Below are 17,284 nucleotides of genomic sequence, written 5' to 3' on the forward strand. Positions count from 1 at the left end.
TGTTTAGCAGGAGCACAACAGGCACATTTGGGAGTTTCTGGGTGACACTTTAGGAGCTGTCGGGATGGATGCATAAAATTCTTTTCTCCCTAGACCTGTTTCTTCTTGGTGTTCACCATCTTAGTGAATTCACTGTTCAGTGGACTACACAGAAATCTAAGAGCTTTTCTTAGCTCTTCTTCCTTTCCCAATTCACATCCATCAGCAGCCATGTTGACCCTCCTTTCAAATTTTATGGCAAATTTGAAATTTCTCTCTCCACTATCTCAAGCAGCCTTTGATCTCTCATTTCTAACTGGTACACCACCCATTTTAAATCTCTTCTCAACACTGAATTTTCCATATTGCAGCCAGAGTTATCTTTTTAGTTGTTGGATCACATAGCTCTTTTGCTTAAAATCTGTTATGGTTTAGATGTGGTTTCTCCCTGCAAAAATTCAGGTTGAAATATGACTGCCAATGTAGAGGTGATAGGAGGTGGGGCTTTAAAGACATGATTAGGTCATAAGAGTTCTGCCCTCATGAATGGATTAATATTTTTCTTGTAACACTGGTTTAGTTTTTTTGAGACTGGATTAGTTCTTATGGAAATGCTTTAGTTCCTGTGAGAGCAGGTTATTAGAAGGTAAGCCTGGCATTTCCTCTCATTCTCTTGCTCACACGCCTACTTGTCCTTCTGCTTTTCCATCACCACTGAGAGCAGCTTGAAGCCTTATCAGAAGCTGACTAGATGTTATAGCCTGATCTTCAGTTTTCCAGCTTCTAAAACTGAGCTAAATAAAGCTCTTTACATATTACCCAGTCTCAGGTATTCTGTCACAGCAATAGAAAATGCTACCAAATAACCTTTTAGTGTTTTCCCATGTCTCTTACAAAAATATCAGAAACCATCCATGGTTCATAAGGCTCTATATGGGCTGGTCTGGGTCCACTCCCCCATCTCAGCTGTCACTACCCTCTTGCTGTATCAGTCACACTGTCCTTGTTTCAGTTGCTTGGATACTCCATACTTCCTTCTCTGCATGCTGCCTCTTATGTTTACATGCTAACCTGTATTTGACCTTCAATACTCAGCTCAAATTACTTCCTGAGGAAAGCCTTTTCTGAGCCTAAGTGCAGGACAGTTTCCTATTTTATAAGGTCTCATAGAACCATGTCTTTCTACAGAGCACTTACTGCAATTGTGATTAAAATGATTATTTGAAAACAATCTGCCTTTTCCACTAGACCTTAACCTCCTTGGAAAAAGAATTACACCTTTTTAAATGAGCAGGGTATTCTCAGTGCTTGGTAATATAGTTAGTATGCAATAAATCTTTGTTGAAAGATATTTCATTTGCATTGATGCATTTAGATAACACAAGTGAACAAGTCAAGCATATGGACATTTTAGTGGTGAATGAATGGAATGGGATTGTAGGACCATGAAAATATCATGACAGTTCAGACCCTTAAGCTTGAGTTGTGAGTTCTTTGATAAATCTATAAAGCACATTTACATTCATTAGTGGGTGGATCTTTAAAAGCTATTTTTACAGACGACAGATAATGGGGATTGGAAGTAGGGAGAGAGATGGAAATTTTTAGGCCATCTAGTGAAAAATCCAGACCAAATTTCTGTTTTCTTTTTTAAAAATATATATTTTTTAGTTGTAGGTGGTCACAATACCTTGATTTTATTTGTTTATTTTTATGGGGTGCTGGGGATCAAACCAAGTGCCTCACACATGTTAGGCAAGCACTGTATCACTGAGCCACAACTCCAGCCCCCAAATTTCTATTTTCTAACCTCTCTAGAACAGAACCACCACCATCCTATTTTAGATAGGATGTTGGAGGATAAAAGGGGCCATGGGTCTGGGTGCTTAGTGAAGAAAGTCAAGGGAGAGATGAAGAGTTTGATATTCTCTTGTGGTCAAATTCAATTAGAGTTTTGATGCCAAGGAAAAAATGAAAAGGCAAGGAGTCCATCAAAGGGAAGGATGAATGGCTAGTGTGGATAAAGGATGACAGACAGGCTTCTGAACTAATGAAAGGGAGAGCAGGTAGAAGAGCACAGCCTAGAATAGGGAGGCAACATCAGGCTGGGGGATATAGGACTGTTCTTCTGTGGCACAGGATAGAATCAACACATTCTTTGGCACAGTGTGTGTGTGTGTGTGTGTGTGTGTGTGTGTGTGTGTGTGAAGCAGATCATGACATCCATTATGAACAGAAATTGAATATCAGGGCTGGGTATTAGCTCAGTGGTAAAGCACTTGCCTAGCACATGTGAGGCACTGGGTTTGATTTTCAGCACCACATTAAAATAAATAAATAAAATAAAGATATTGTATTCATCTACAACAACAAAAAGATCCTGTTGAAAAAAAAATTGAATACTAAAAATGCTGTGAGATATTTGGGTCTAGTATACTTGGACTATACAAATAGATATTATGTGATATTGTTATTTCATACATGATGTGTTATTTTATAGTGTGGTATAAGATGTAACCTTTACTATAAATAGAAAATAATATGTAACCTTTACATTATTTTCCAAGTAAAATTCATTCATATCTTTTACCTTATTAGCATTGTATGGATATGCATTTTAAGTGGGCTAGAAATGTCACATACTTCAAATCTTCTTTGGCATCAAGGAAGGACGAATTATATACAGATCCAAGTACACACATCTATGCACATGCACATACCAACACATACACACACACAACATACACATATACATATACATACCACTTTCTCTGGTATTTTTCCAGCCTGATTCTCAGTCCTGCTGGTGGATTTATTAAGCTCCTCCTCATAATTGTTGGCTTCCTTTGAAATTAATTTTTGTAAAGCCTCTGCGACTTCATCTTCCAGTGTGTGTGCCTGGCTTTCTGTGATCTGTTATAAGAGGCAAAATATATGAACTTCTAGTCCCATTCTTGTGATTTAAAAAAAAATCTAGATTAAACTTTGCAGTTGAACATAAATTTTTAAAAGTATCATTTGGGGTGCACTGGTGCATATCTGTAATCCTAGCAACTCAGGAGGTTGAGTCAGAAGTATTGCAAATTTCAGGCCAGCCTCAGCAACTTAGTGAGATCCTATCTCAAGATAAAAAAAAAAAAGGACTGGAGATGTAGCTCAGTGGTAAAACATTCCTGGGTTCAATTCCTTGTACAAAAATAAAATAAAATAGGAATCTTGTGAATTCTCTTTCTGGAAAATCCTTCCTATTACCCTACTACATGCCAGCTGCTATAGTAATTGCCCAGCACTCTGGGAAGACATATCTTTGGGCCAACCATGCAAACTGTCAGTCCTGCCTGTTGAAACTCATGGAACACTTACTTTGAGAAACACCTGAAAAGTTGCTCCTCCACAGTTGCATGTCATAGTCAGGTAAACTTTGAAACTCTGCAAAGTCATCACCTTACTCAAACCTGCCAGAGCTATGGTGTCAAGCTGAGGCTGGCTGAAATTAGCTTACTTCATGCATTGCATGTCTTTGCTCCTGTTATTTCCTTTTTTGCCACACACACCTTCTAACTTTGCTAGTTATATCTTAACTACCTTTTTAAGCTCAGTTCAAACACCTCTACCTCTGTAGCCTTTCCTTACTGCCATTCCTGGCATCCTGCAATGTTCTTACTGGCTCTTTAGCAGTTTGCATTATGGCCATGTGTATACTTGTCTAGTTCTTCTGACAGACTGTAAATACCTCAAGGGAAAACTATGGTGCCTACTACAAAGTAGATGCTTTATAAACACTTGGCTACTTGAGTCAAGTGGCTTGGCTTCTTGGCATCCTCCAAACTGTGCTAAGATTTGATTTACTTTCTTGCATACAACTTACCAGACCCAGATTCAGCAGTTTAGAAACAATCTTGTCAAATACTCCTCTGTCATTTTCCTCATAAATCCTGGTAGCAATCTTATGGACAATGTCTTCAGCCGTTAAAGGAGTTCCATCTAGTTGATGAAGGCCATCTGGATCATCTAGAGAGAACAATCATTATTTCATATCATGGTAGGTATTTCACACATCATATTACATTTATAATCTGTACTTTGCTTTTCTAAACTCAGATATGCTTAAGATGTATATAGTGGTGCTTGGTCCACATAAACTCTTGGTTTGAAATAAAACAAGGCTTTTTGAGCTAAGAACCTAGGATGATAATGGAAATTCTGAAAGCCCATGACTATAAAAGCTGAAGATAGTACAGACCTCTCCATTAATTAGTTTCACTAATAATAGAAATAATACTAATTTTATTTACAGAATATGCTGCATTTATATTATATGCCATATTAGTCAAAGCATCCTTCTATACATTTTGTAATTTGACATTCTATTTCTGCTCTGGGAGTAGGTTGGTAAAATCTCCACTTGTCTTCCTTTTGCAGGCAAATTCCTGGGCTGGGTGCAAGGGAACCTGCTACACATCTAGAATGAGAGATGTGAACTGAAGATTTTTATGACTTACCTGGGATAAATATTTACTCCTAAGTGACTGTGCATCACATTATCTTTATGGAATGTAGCTTAATCTGACAAGCCCAATTCTCCAGAGAATAGGGAATTTATTTTATGAGCCTGGAATTGAAACTTAAAATATAGCAATAGATCTGCAAAAAGCAATATGTAAATCTTTGCAGAGAAGCATGAAAACAGTATCTTTAGTTTTTCTGGGAATATGTTTGGCAGCACTACTTCAGACTAAAGCAAGGGCCCATTCAGAGGAAAAGCATCAGTGGCAATGAGGCTTCAGAACACATCTATAGGGAACTACTAGGAATCTATTAGTCTTTTCCAATCTATACAATATTGAGCAGATCCAATTTACAAGGCAATTAAATCTCCCTTGTCACTTAGGCAGACTGGAAAGAACAGAATTTGAGCTCAGTAATATTTCTTGTTATCTTGGAACACTGCAAAGAATTATAAGGGTATCAATTTCATGGAATTTTTGTGATGATCAGATAAAATAAGATGTAAAAGCACTTTTTAAATCACAAAGTACTATACGAAAGTGAATGGATTATCGTAATTGTGTACAGTGGATTTGGATTTTGAAATAAAGGAACTACAATTATCTTCTAAAGAAAATGGAAATTGAATCCCTGGCCAGATTCTGCCCAAATAATCCTCATCATATTCTTTCAAAGAAATAACAACCTAGAATTTCTGCTCTGATTCTTCCCTTTTCTTCCATGGCTTTGAGGATTTGGATAAGGAATTTCTCTCATGACCTTTCTTCCAAGACTCTATGGTGATATATATAGCCGCAGGAAGAATATCTTCTTGTTTGAAAAGAAACTTAGGAAAATAAGTGGGGTGATTACACATGGAGGACTAAAGTTAGCTGTTGACCAGCCTATGAGCTATGAGCCCTGTTAGCCCTGAGTACCAGAGTGACAAAGGAGTAAAAAAGCCCTTAAGGAAAAAAAATTAAAACAACAACAAAACCCCCATAAAATCAGTTCCCCTACTGCTTGAAAGGAAATCGGGTTCATCATCTATTTTTCAGGAGTACAGACTGTTATTTAGGTCTGAGTTTTCCATTTGTGAGCTGCAAGTTAGGCTCTTGGGAATATCGTCTGCCCCAGTCTGCAGAGGTGGAAGAATTTATTTCCCTTCTCACTCATCCCTGAGGATCTCAAAAAGGAAGAGCCCTGGTTGCCTGCTGGAGCTGGAAAATAACTGAGGTGACTGTTTTTCAGTTCATTTACTTCACAGCAGGGAGAATGTTAGTAACTCACTGAAGAAATATCCTCTTTCCTCTGCGGCACTGCTGCATATGCTGATCCCAGGGACATAGGTCTCCCACGGCAGAGCTTTGCTAGATGGGGTTAATAACAGAGCACTTGGCCACTAACCCCTACCTGACATTGATTTCCCTTGGCTCTTCTGAAATGGACAGAATCAGTCATAATGACTTCCCTGCTGCTCATGGAGGGAAAGTCCACCCTCTCTATAGAGACCCTCAGAAGGAAGTTAAACATGGATTCAAAATTTAAACCTTTTATTAAGGAGTCACAACATTCTGAGTGGATGTCAAAGGGCCATGTCCCAAGTCATCAACTGTCCAGCTATGTTTTGAAACCTTTGCATCTAATATAATATTTGACATTCATTTGTTCAATAAAGTTTTTAAAGTCTTAGTATATGTCAGCCACTGAAAATAGTAATGGATTGGTTAGTCATGGTCTCTGACTGCACAAAGCTTATTATCTAGTTCATTATCTGAAACAGAGAAATTACATGATAAATATTTGTTAGGTGAATGCACACAGGAGCCCTAAGGCACTACCACATGAGGGACTTGGAAAAATCCTGAATCACATGTATTATAGAAAACACTGAAAAGAAGACTTTATGGGCCCTATAGCACAAGCCTATCTGGTGGATTCCTAAATGCATTATTAGATTTGGGAACATATACTGCCCAAATTAGTCTCCTTCGCCCTGCCTTCTGGGACAAATCTGCATGCTTCCAATGTCCTATTCATCTTGGTGGTTCTAAACCCTCTAGGTCTGGGATTTTCAAGATATTAAGAGAAACAAGAAGTTTACCCATAAAATATTCTCTGCAAAAATCTTTGGTTTGGCTTCTTTGTGATCTCAAGGAGAGGTAAAATGATCCCATGGGTACAAATAAAGCTATCAGGGATGGCACTTGGTAGTTCTAAACTCACTTGAGATGGTACTATAATGCCAGACAATTTAAAAATGGGTTGTCAAGTTACAAACATATTTATGTCTCTGCTTGCACATACAACCAGTCAAACATTAGACTGGTTTTTTTTTTTGTTTGTTTGTTTTGTTAAACCAGTCAAAAGGATCAAATCTATTTTGTGCAGTTATGCCAGTGTCTATTTCTAGTCCAAATATTTTAGGTTAAAAAATAACATTCAAGATTTTAAAATATCCCCAACTAGCACAGATTGATATGTGGCAAAATATAAGCCATCGCCTCCATTCTATACCCCACAAGCACAACATACTTCTGAACTCCCCTCAGGCTGTGGTGTCCTCTGAAAGTCAGATTTAACTGACAGTTGTTTTCTGGCAGAGATAATCAGCATGATTCTTTTGTTGCTATGGAGCAAAATAGGGGCATAGAAAGCTTGTACTCACTCCTAATCATTGGTCTGCAGAATGGAGAACACATTCTCTTCCTCAATGCCTAGGTATAGCAATTCATTTATTCCCTCTTGTATTCTTTTGCTCAATCATTTATTCATAAATTCATTCAATGAATTCATGAGCATTTAGGTACTGGGGTTATAATGTAAAATTTTCAGTTTAGTTTTGGAGAAAGACATTTATCATAGGTAGTTACACTTATGAATGTAAAATTACAAACTGCCTGAAGGAAAGTTAACAAAGTTTCTATTAGATTATGTGTGTTGGATGAACCTAGAAATGTAGACAGGAACCAGTCTATGCAGACTGTGGAAGCCACATTAAGGATTTTGGTTTTTATACCAAGAGAAATGGGAATCTATTAAAGGGTTTTATGAAAACCCCTAATTTGTGTGTTGAAAAGAATACTGTATCTAGTTGCCACATCAAGAACAGATTGAAGCCAGATGCGGTGGTATACACCTATAATCCCAGCAATTTGGGAGGCTGAGGCAGGAGGATTGCAAGTTTGATGCCAGTCTTAACAGCTTAGGGAGACCCTATCTCAAAATCAAAAATAAAAAGGGCTGAGGATGTAGCTCAGTGGTAAAGCACCCCTTGATCCAATCCCTAGTGCAAGAAAATAAAATTGGAGATACATGGGAAGTGAAAATCAAATTTGATAGACCAGAATTTGAGAGGTGGGGAAGAGATAAATTGTTTAATTCTAGATTTCTGAATAGCAGCAAAGATCACTCTAAAAGGTCTTGTGAGGTAGACACTGATCTAGAGTTCAATTCTGGACATGTTAAGTTCTAAGTGCTTTTGAGAATTCCAAGCAAGATGTTAGGTAAGCAGACAAGTAAGCCTATAGCTCAAAGAAGTCTGAAGTAGTGGTTTGGCACATCAGAATACATAAACAGTACATGAAGCTACAGAAAGGTTAGGATGATCAAAGGAGAAAGGACATACCTAGGAGAATATTAAAAAGAAAACAGTGGGTATTTCAATAAATATCCTACAGGAGGTATAATATATATAATATATTCTAAGTATGGGAGGTATTTTATTGATCTAATTATTTGACAATTTTTGATAATTTTGTTTGTACAAATTGTTAAACTAAATGAAATGGTAAATGAATTCAACATAAAGCATAGATATATTGATTTTATTATTTTTTTCAAGGCATCCCTAATGGAACCTTTAAAGTAAAAGTAAAATTTGGGACTCTGTGAAGTGGGGACTTTGCACATTATCAGCAAATCTGAGCTTCATCTCCCAGTATTAAATTTGACTATTAAAAGATTATGAAAATATAAGAGATGTTTTTAAAGATTTAGGACTTCTTCTTAGTCACATAATAGGAAACTTCAAACCAGAGAAAATAAGTTCTTTTTCATCATTTACCTTGAAATTTATGATCCAATCCGCTCTTAGTAGAATCATAATCATCAATCAATTTTCGATTCTTGGTTGAATCAACATCTTCCACATTCAATTTGTTATCAAATGAGGAACTTCTTACAGATTGTCTTTCTTTCTCAGTCTTTTCTTTTTCTGTTATTGCCTTTAGCAGGTTCAAGTTATCAACAAAAGAGTAATTGCTATCACCTGGCTTGTTTTCTGGAAGAAAAATCCCAAGCCCAACACATCCATTTTAATTCGTATTCTGATAGTTCACGTTATTTAAATTAACATCAATATAATTTCTTTTTACCTGGAGGGTACGTTTTTTTAATCTTGTCTGCCTCTGCTTCAGCAATCTGTGAAACAAACAGGAGACAGACTTAGTTTAAAATCAATGCTTCACTACTTACCAAGAGCCAAACGATTTAATCCCCATGGAATTTAGTTTTCTTGTTTGTGAAATGTAGATAATAATTCCTATCTCAAATCATTGTTACAGGTATAAATGAGATAATGGGCAGAAACTCTATAAATGTGATTTCTTTCTCCTATAATATTTGTGAAAGAACTCTAGTAAATTAAGCAATCTTACAATCGGGTGGATATGATGTTGAACTTACTGGGTTCTTGGATAGTCAGTTCTATGTATTATACAGAACTCAATGTAATTAACTGTTAGAGCATAGAAATTATCAAAAACTAGATTTCCCATCCTTATTTCTACCAATTTACTATTAAACGCCAAATGTCTGTAAACAACAACAAAAACAACAACAAATAACTAAAGCAAAATGAACTGGCATTTATAATTTTGCTTCTGACCTACCTGTTCATTCAAAGGTCTTTCTGCACTTAATTCTCTATTATGTAGAGATTTGTCTAGAATAAACACACACAAATATAAATTTAATTGTGCATTGGAAAGAGAAAATACATTTCTCATTAAAATCTTTTTTAAAGCTGGGGTTGTAGCTCAGTGGTAGAGCGCTTACCTAGCATGTGTGAGACACTGGGTTTGATTCTCAGCACCACATAAAAAATATAAATAAAGGACCACCAACAACTAATAAAATATTTTTTAAAAAATCTTTTAAAAAAGAAAATAACAAATATTAGGAAAACATTTCTGGATGACCGAAACAATATATGTGAATAATATAAGACAACAAATATCAATATTTCCTTGTTTATGATCTTGGTATTATTTCCTAAGTTAATAGAATCACACTCCCTCCCACCCCCATCAGAAATTTAACACATAGTTCTGACACTTGGCTTCCCAGCTTTTCTCAACTAGAGAGGGCATAATTTGGATTGGCATTATTGGCATATTAAAAGCTCTTTCATCATATACTGCACCTGTTATGAATAGAGTATCTGAAAAGAGTTGTAAAACAACAAACAAACAAACAAAAAGCCACTTTAGGTGGAAAAGCTACTCCCTCCTCCCACTTTGAAAATAACATCTTTTAAAACACCCATATTATTTCTCTATCTTTCAAAATAAAGTGGATGGTGGTAAATCTGTCTTCCGTTTGGTTCTTAAATTCAAACTGACTTGCCTGTCAACATGCACGGATATGATTTGATCAGAAAACGAAGCAGGGTGATTTACAGCTCTGGGATCATACCAGGCTTTATCTTTTCGTGGCGAAATGAAAGGAAGGTGGGAAGAAGGAAAGTGTCCACACATACCTTGGCTGCCTCCCAGTGTGGGGAAAGCTTGAATTGGGGTGCTGTGGAGCACCAACACCAGAATCCAAGTGCCGGTCCAAAGGAACCCCATTCTTCCACTCTTGGCTTCAGAAACAGCCTGGCGCCAGGCTCCCGGAGCTGGAGCTTTTGTTATGAATGAAAAGAGGAGTAAAAAGCTGGAAGGGCCAAGAGGGCGGGTGCGGGGAGGGAGAGTGGCAGAGACCGGAGGCCTGGGGAGCTCGTCGTCGCTCGGAGTGAAGGGAATTGACGGACTCGGGCGCTCGGGAGCCGGGTCTCCAGGTGGAAGAGAGCGCTGTCCGCTCGTGGGTGCTGAAGTTCCTGTGACGCGGGGCCAGCCGCAGGTCGGCTAGGGCGTAGCTTTACTCTGGCTCCCTCCGGGAAAGGAAGTGAGGGAGGAAGCGCATGCTCCATGCGAGCCAGAGGCGGGAAGGGATGGCGTCAGCGGCTCCGGGGCTACTCCAGTGCCTCGGGAGTGGAACGGGGGAGGGGCGAAAGACCTGCTAGCGTATTTTCTGTGCCGCAGTCCTGGGGGTGCTTCTGCGCCCAGGAATAGCCGGATTGCTGTAAGCTTGACATCATTGTCGTAACCTTCCATGTAACCTTACTTCAAGGACTAAATGCCTTCTCCACCCGTGCACCTGCCAAGGAGAGTTAGATCACCTTCGGCAAAAGAGTTTTGCTTTGGGATTCTTCTTCTGGTATAACTGCTCCAGAATCTCTTCTTTCCGTTTCACCTACTGTATCAAAAGGTAGATATAATTCTATTGTCCTTAGAAAAGCCCTGCCTTTCGTGACTTGTGTTGACATATCGAACAACTCTTGATGTTCTTGGTCTTAGCGCCACAGTCTTTTATCTTAATTTCATTTTTCTTATAGTGCTGGGGATCCCACTCAGGGCCTTGTGCATGCTAGGCAAATACTCTACCCCTGAGCTACGTCCTCAGCCCCTGGTGGAGTCTTGGGAAATTCAAGGAACTTTCGGATGTTGAAGGAAAAATCAGTAGTCAGATTACTGCAAAACGTTCTCACTCTTCCTGATGCTAAAACAATAAACCATTGCCTGTCCATTCCTGAGTAGATGAGCAGCAATGGGCCAGTTTTATTCTCCTTTCCCCAACCAAGAGGGAGAAAAACAAAACAAAACAGCAACAACAAAAACTGCACTTCTGTAAAATTCTTCTCCAGGTTGCAGGTCTCAATTATGCCTGCGGACTTTGCTGTTCAAGGGGGTTTTTGAAGAGAAGGGGCATCCATGAAAAGCGTTTTTCACCATAAGTCTAGAGGTGCTTCCTATATTCTGAGACTAGTCCCAGAAGCCTATGATTATTGCATCAAGGAGAAATCCAAAGAGTTTTAAGTAATGAATACAAGCAACATAATATGAGCAGGGTGCTGAGCAAGCTCTGTAGTCTCTAATTTTTTAAACAGAACTTGGATCCTTTCCTTTGAGCCATGGCTTGCTGGGAACCAGTGTGAATAATGACCAAAGAGAAGGATTCAGCACAATCAAGCCTTTGATTTCTGTACCCCTGCTTTTCAAGGAGCAAGTTAGTTATTCAAGTACCTAAAAACAAACAAACAACCAAGCTGACAAACAAATCTCCTTCATTTTGGAGGTTTTTGAGTTTGGAGGTCATTCAAATATTTTCTTAAAGAATCTATAAAGTACTGCTTTTTTAAATTTCCATGTGAATCTTTTTTTTAATTAACACATAAAAATTGTACTTATTTTGGGAGTTATGGAATACTACTAAATCTAATGGTTACATCAAATAGCTCTTTTTTCACAGTAATAACATAATATTATTATCCTAGTATACTGCGTTCTTAAAAATTAGGCTATATTTTAAAATACCAACTAAGTAAAGGGCAAATTTCCTTGGTTTCTTCTTCTTTAAAATGGAAATGTAGGGTTGTGACTCAGTGGCAGAGAGCTTGCCTAGCATACGTGAGGCACTGGGTACAATTCTCAGCACAGTGTCTACAGTGTACTTACACATATCAATAAATAAAATAAAGGTCCATTGACAACTAAAAAATATTTAAAAAAATGGAAATATAGGCTGTTTACCTCCCACTGTTATTGTGGAGACCAAATGGGTACATGTTTTGAACAAGTCATTTTGATGCTGAGATTTTTGACACAGCCTAAAAAAAATGTCATGAAATGTTTTCAGAAGATTTTTTTTTTTTTTGGTGGCAACTGAAAGAAATGTTGCCACCAAAAGAAATAGCATCCAATATTATGTAAAATAGTTATTTACTAAATCTGAGACTTATTCTGTCACTGACAATCTCTTAGTCTTCCTCTATCCTTGTCCCACTCCTGGCTCACCTCTCCCCTACTCTATATTTGCAACTGGGAGACTCAGGAGCAGAATGAAGATAAGTGATGGCTATTAAGTCTTTCATTTCTTATCCCCCAAAGAAAAAGGATACTTCATTTTTCTTTGCTATTTGGGCTAAAGTGATAATGTTAAATGGACACTTAAATTGGGAATGTTATGTTTTTGATTAAATGGATTGTGAAGAACTGAGTAAACTAAGAAGCTTAATTTAGTTTACATTCTTTACTCTTAAAGGTTATCCCACTGGACTTAGTATAAATCTATAAATGGAGTCAAGCCAAATTTCATTTATTCATTCATACATTTAACAGATATTTATTGAGCTTTTGAAATGTACCAGATATAGATAGATGCTTGGTATACAGACAATTAAAATGTTGATATCTGCTGGTCTTATAACCTACTAGAGAAAATATTGTGTTTATAACAACACCTGTTTAGTAAATAGGTTTCATGGGCAACATGCTGATCTTCTTTAAATATAAGTAAACAAATACTCAATTACATGTGCAAAGTTCAGATGGAATCTAAATGATGGATTTCTTTCAAAAAGAAGATGGCTCATGTATAAATGATAAAAGATTAAAATGTTTTATTCTTATATGTAAGTACACTATAGACATTAAATAACATTTTAAAAATTGAAAATTACAAGATGAGTGCATTGACACAGATCAAATGATTGTGAAATAGTGTAGAATGCTCAGTGAGTCTGTCAGTGTTGCTTATGTACTTGTCAACACACAAGTAGATCAACTGTTATGTGCTTATTGCTGGTGGGAAGATGCCTTCTGAGCTGAGACTTGAAGATACATTTAAAAGATGTTTTTTGTTTATTATAGAAAAATTATTAATCATTATTGCATATTTTATTACATAAAATTTCAAACGCAAAGGAAGATAAAATCTTGAAATATGTACCCATGAATCTATTACCCAACTTCAATAATCATTGATCCATGTCCACTCATTTTATATACCGAGGCACTTCATACTCCCAATGAATTATTTACTCAGAAAAGCCCAGAGGGCATGTCATTTCATCCATCAATGTGTCAGTATGTTTATGTAAAAGATAAGGGTTATTTTTTCCAACATTATTGTAATACCTTTAACATATCTCATAAGAATAATACTGCCTTAGTATCATCAAATATCCTGTCAGAGTTTAAATTTCCCCACTTTCCTTACAAATATTTTTACAGTTGGTTTGCTTGGACCAGGATCTAAACAAGGCCATGCATTACATTTGGTTGGCATGTGAGAAATACACAGAAGTGCAAGACTGAAGAAGTGCAAGGTTTGCTTTAACTTCCCCAGAAAAGTTAATTGCTTCCTTGGGATAGTGTGTATACTTTCAATATAGTAAGTATTCCATTATGTTGCATTTTGTAAATGCTTCTTTCCTCCTTATTTTAAAAAATAGCACTTGTGTAACATGCGAAAGACCCTATATTCAATCCCAAGTACTGGTGGGAAAAAAACCTATAGACCACCCACACATGCACATACATTGAGGGAAAATTCCTGAAAATACAGATAAACAAAATGCTAACTTTTGATCTATGTCTTTTTGGTACACCTTTTTTGCTGAGAAAAAAAAATATATATATGTATTTATAAAATGGTGTTGCTTACTATAAATATATGCTTACATATCTGGCTGTCTACATGACTGAACTGTGAACTTACCAAGGGAAACTATCTTGTTTCACTCATCTTTGAGCCCTTCTTAAAAGTATCTGGAAATCTACTAGCTTAAATAAATGAATGAAGTAATGATGGGTTGCCTGTTTATCTTTGGTTTCAAAAGAACTATGATAGCTGTATGCCTTTGGAGGAGACACTATCAGAATTGATTCCCCACCCAGCATTTTCATTACAAAAGTCTTAAAGAGGAGGTATTTAGGAAAAACAATGACCCTCAGGATCACAGAGTTATAGGAATGGATCTGTTGTAGTAGAGGAGACTGGCACAGGATGCCTATACTAGAGCTGGCTGCTGGTGTAACTCAAATGTCAAGTAAATATGGGCAATTTTTTTTTTATTCCTCGGTATTGAACTCAAGGGTATATAACCACTGAGCTACATCCCCAGTCCTTTTTATTTTTTATTTTGAGACAGGGTCTTGCTAAGTTGCTGAGAGCCTCCCTAAATTGCTGAGGCTGGCCTCAAACTTGTGATCCTCCTGCCTAAGCCTCCCAAGTTGCTGGGATTACATGTGTGTGCCACCACACCCAGCCAAGAAATAAATGTGGAATCTGGAAATTTACTGTCAGAGGAAAGTTGAAATAACCAAGCATAGTGGAGCTAATAGCAAGACTAAAAACAATCAAGGAAAAGGAAAACATGGAATTGAAAAGAGAATATGAATAAGGAAAATGGGCCCCAAATAACTAAATGTCATAGGCCATCTAAATGTAGAAAATCCCCCAAATGAATCTGAGACTGGGTGGGAGGAGAAAGTAGCCAGACAGCAAACTTTTCTTGTTCACTTACCTTGTTTGTACCATGGCTAAGCCAGGTCAGATCAATGGGCTGCTCCACGGGCTGTTGGAGGAAGATGTGAGACTATGACTGAAAGCTTCCTCCGGAAGCACAAGTATAGGAGTTTCCCAGAAGCAATCAGAGTGAATATACAAGGCCAACACCACAACGGAGGCCCACTACACCATTGAATACAGTAATTAAAACGGATTAGACATTTTTGAGTGAAAGTATCAGGTTGCCTAGTAGCAGTGTGATTCCTATTATAAAAAGTGTGTGTGTGGGGGGTGTGTGAGAGAAATTTATCTGGTAGTCTATTTCCCACAATATTTATAGTAGTTGCCTGATTAGTACTTTTTCCTTTGATCCTTAGGCAATCCTTGATTTTTAAAAATATTTTTTTAGTTGTAGATGGACACAAAACCTTTATTTCATCCATTTATTTTTATGTGATGCTGAGGATCGAACCCAGTGCCTCACACATGCCAGGTAAGCACTCTACTGCTGAGCCACAACCCTAGCCCAATGCTCGAATTTTCTTTTCTTTTTTTGGTGGGGGAGGGTAGGGAGAAGTACCAGGGATTGAACTCAGGGGCACTCAACCACTGAGCCACATCCCTAGTCCTATTTTGTATTTCATTAGAGATAGGGTCTCACTGAGTTGCTTAGTGCCTCCCTAAATCGCTGAAGCTGGCTTTGAACTTGCGATCCTTCTGCCTCCACCTCAGAGCCGCTGGGATTATAGGCTTGCACCACTGCGCCCGGCCTTGAATTTTGAATATGAGTATGTATTAATTTTATGATCTAGGCATATAGTCTATATAAATAATTTTGTGTGCTACAGTGTTTCATATGCCATTATGTTTTAGATATGTATAATAAATTTTTTTTTCTGGGATGTGAAATACATTGTGATAAGGTCAGTGGAGAGGAAACTAAAATCTGGTAGAAAGGATTTTTGTGTATTCTCTGACATTCTCCTACTATTTGAATGCCATTCTAAACCATTTTCCAGAGTGCATTATCAGTACTTCTATGTCCTTTTTATTGTAACCTCCTGGAGGGGAGGAGCTGATTAGGATTCATCTATTTATCTCAGTGCCTAGCATGTAGTAAAAAGGTCAATAAGTGTTTGTTGAATGGAACCTTATCATTTTATAAATCTGCCTGTAGCAGTACTCTTACATGAAACTTAGCACCTTTTTTTTTTTCCAAGCCAAAAGTCTACCTCAAGTGGCTGAACTGCACAAAATCTCCATCAGCTCTGTGTAGATCCTCACTTTCTAGGGGCAAAGCTGCCAGATAGCTATGGTCATGCTTGGGGTGGTCTAAGGCTTCCCAAATGCTCTCAGGTTAGCATCTCCCCTTTTCCCTACCGGGCCCTGTTGCTCTAGGAATTAAGAGACAATTCCAATTCTTCTCCCAGCTCAGTGGTGCAAATATGGAGTTTGAAATTTGGGGGAAGAGAGATAAAGGATACAAACTGGGTTTCCCTTCTGTAGGTTCCAGCATTGGAATATCTGCTAAAAATGCACATTCATGTGTTTTTAAATGACAAAATATGTTCTTCTTCTTTCTTCTTCTTCCTCTTTCCTTTCCTCCTCCTCCTCCTCCTCCTCCTCCACTTCTTCTTCTTCTTCGGGGGAGCTGGGGATTGAATCCAGGTGCTTTATCCTGAGCTACATCCCTAGCCCTTTCTATTTTATTTATTTATGTATTTGGTACTGAGGATTGAACCCAAGGGCACTTTACCACTGAACTACATTTCCAGCCCTTTTTTAATTTTTTATTTTCAGACAGGGTCTTGCTAAGTTGCTTAAGACCTTGCTGAGTTACTGAGGCTGGCTTCAAACTTGCAATCCTCCTATCTTAGCCTCCTGAATAGCTAGGATTATAGGCATGTACCATCACAGCCAGCAAATGATGGGATATGTTCTGAGAACTGTGTCATCCTTTGAACATGTACTGAACCAGGAGACTAAAAAGTGGAAGTTCAGATGCAGACAGTCTCCAGTGGACCAAGGTGGTAGTCACTTCTTGTTTGTTGCCTTGGTTCCATATTAGGTTACTCCAGAGAGAGCTTCCTGAGTCTTTCCCCCAAAGAAAAATGATTATGTGGAGATTCAAGAGGTTCTGCCTACTGCAACTAGAGTGTTCTAGAGCTGGCTCTTAAGTAGGTTAGAAGTCTCTCTTAGGTTA

The 17,284-nt window shown here is 37.8% G+C and overlaps 1 protein-coding gene across 1 annotated transcript in view; it reads right to left on the bottom strand.

Annotated features, from left to right (window-relative positions):
* Positions 1-11,083, bottom strand: part of SCG3 (secretogranin III) — a 39,489-nt gene extending 28,406 nt beyond the window's left edge. The window contains exons 1-6 of the mRNA XM_081292868.1: positions 10,229-11,083; positions 9,360-9,412; positions 8,844-8,889; positions 8,534-8,749; positions 3,848-3,990; positions 2,743-2,892 (exon numbers count right to left, since the gene is read on the bottom strand). Of these exons, the coding sequence (XP_081148994.1) occupies positions 2,743-2,892; positions 3,848-3,990; positions 8,534-8,749; positions 8,844-8,889; positions 9,360-9,412; positions 10,229-10,319 (699 nt within the window). The 5' untranslated portion in view covers positions 10,320-11,083. The remainder of the gene's footprint in view (positions 1-2,742; positions 2,893-3,847; positions 3,991-8,533; positions 8,750-8,843; positions 8,890-9,359; positions 9,413-10,228) is intronic.
* Between the last annotated feature and the right edge of the window lie 6,201 nt (positions 11,084-17,284).

The sequence above is a fragment of the Spermophilus citellus genome (assembly GCF_964194105.1).
Source record: "Spermophilus citellus genome assembly, chromosome: 4".
In the NCBI taxonomy this organism is placed as follows: Eukaryota; Metazoa; Chordata; class Mammalia; order Rodentia; family Sciuridae; genus Spermophilus; species Spermophilus citellus.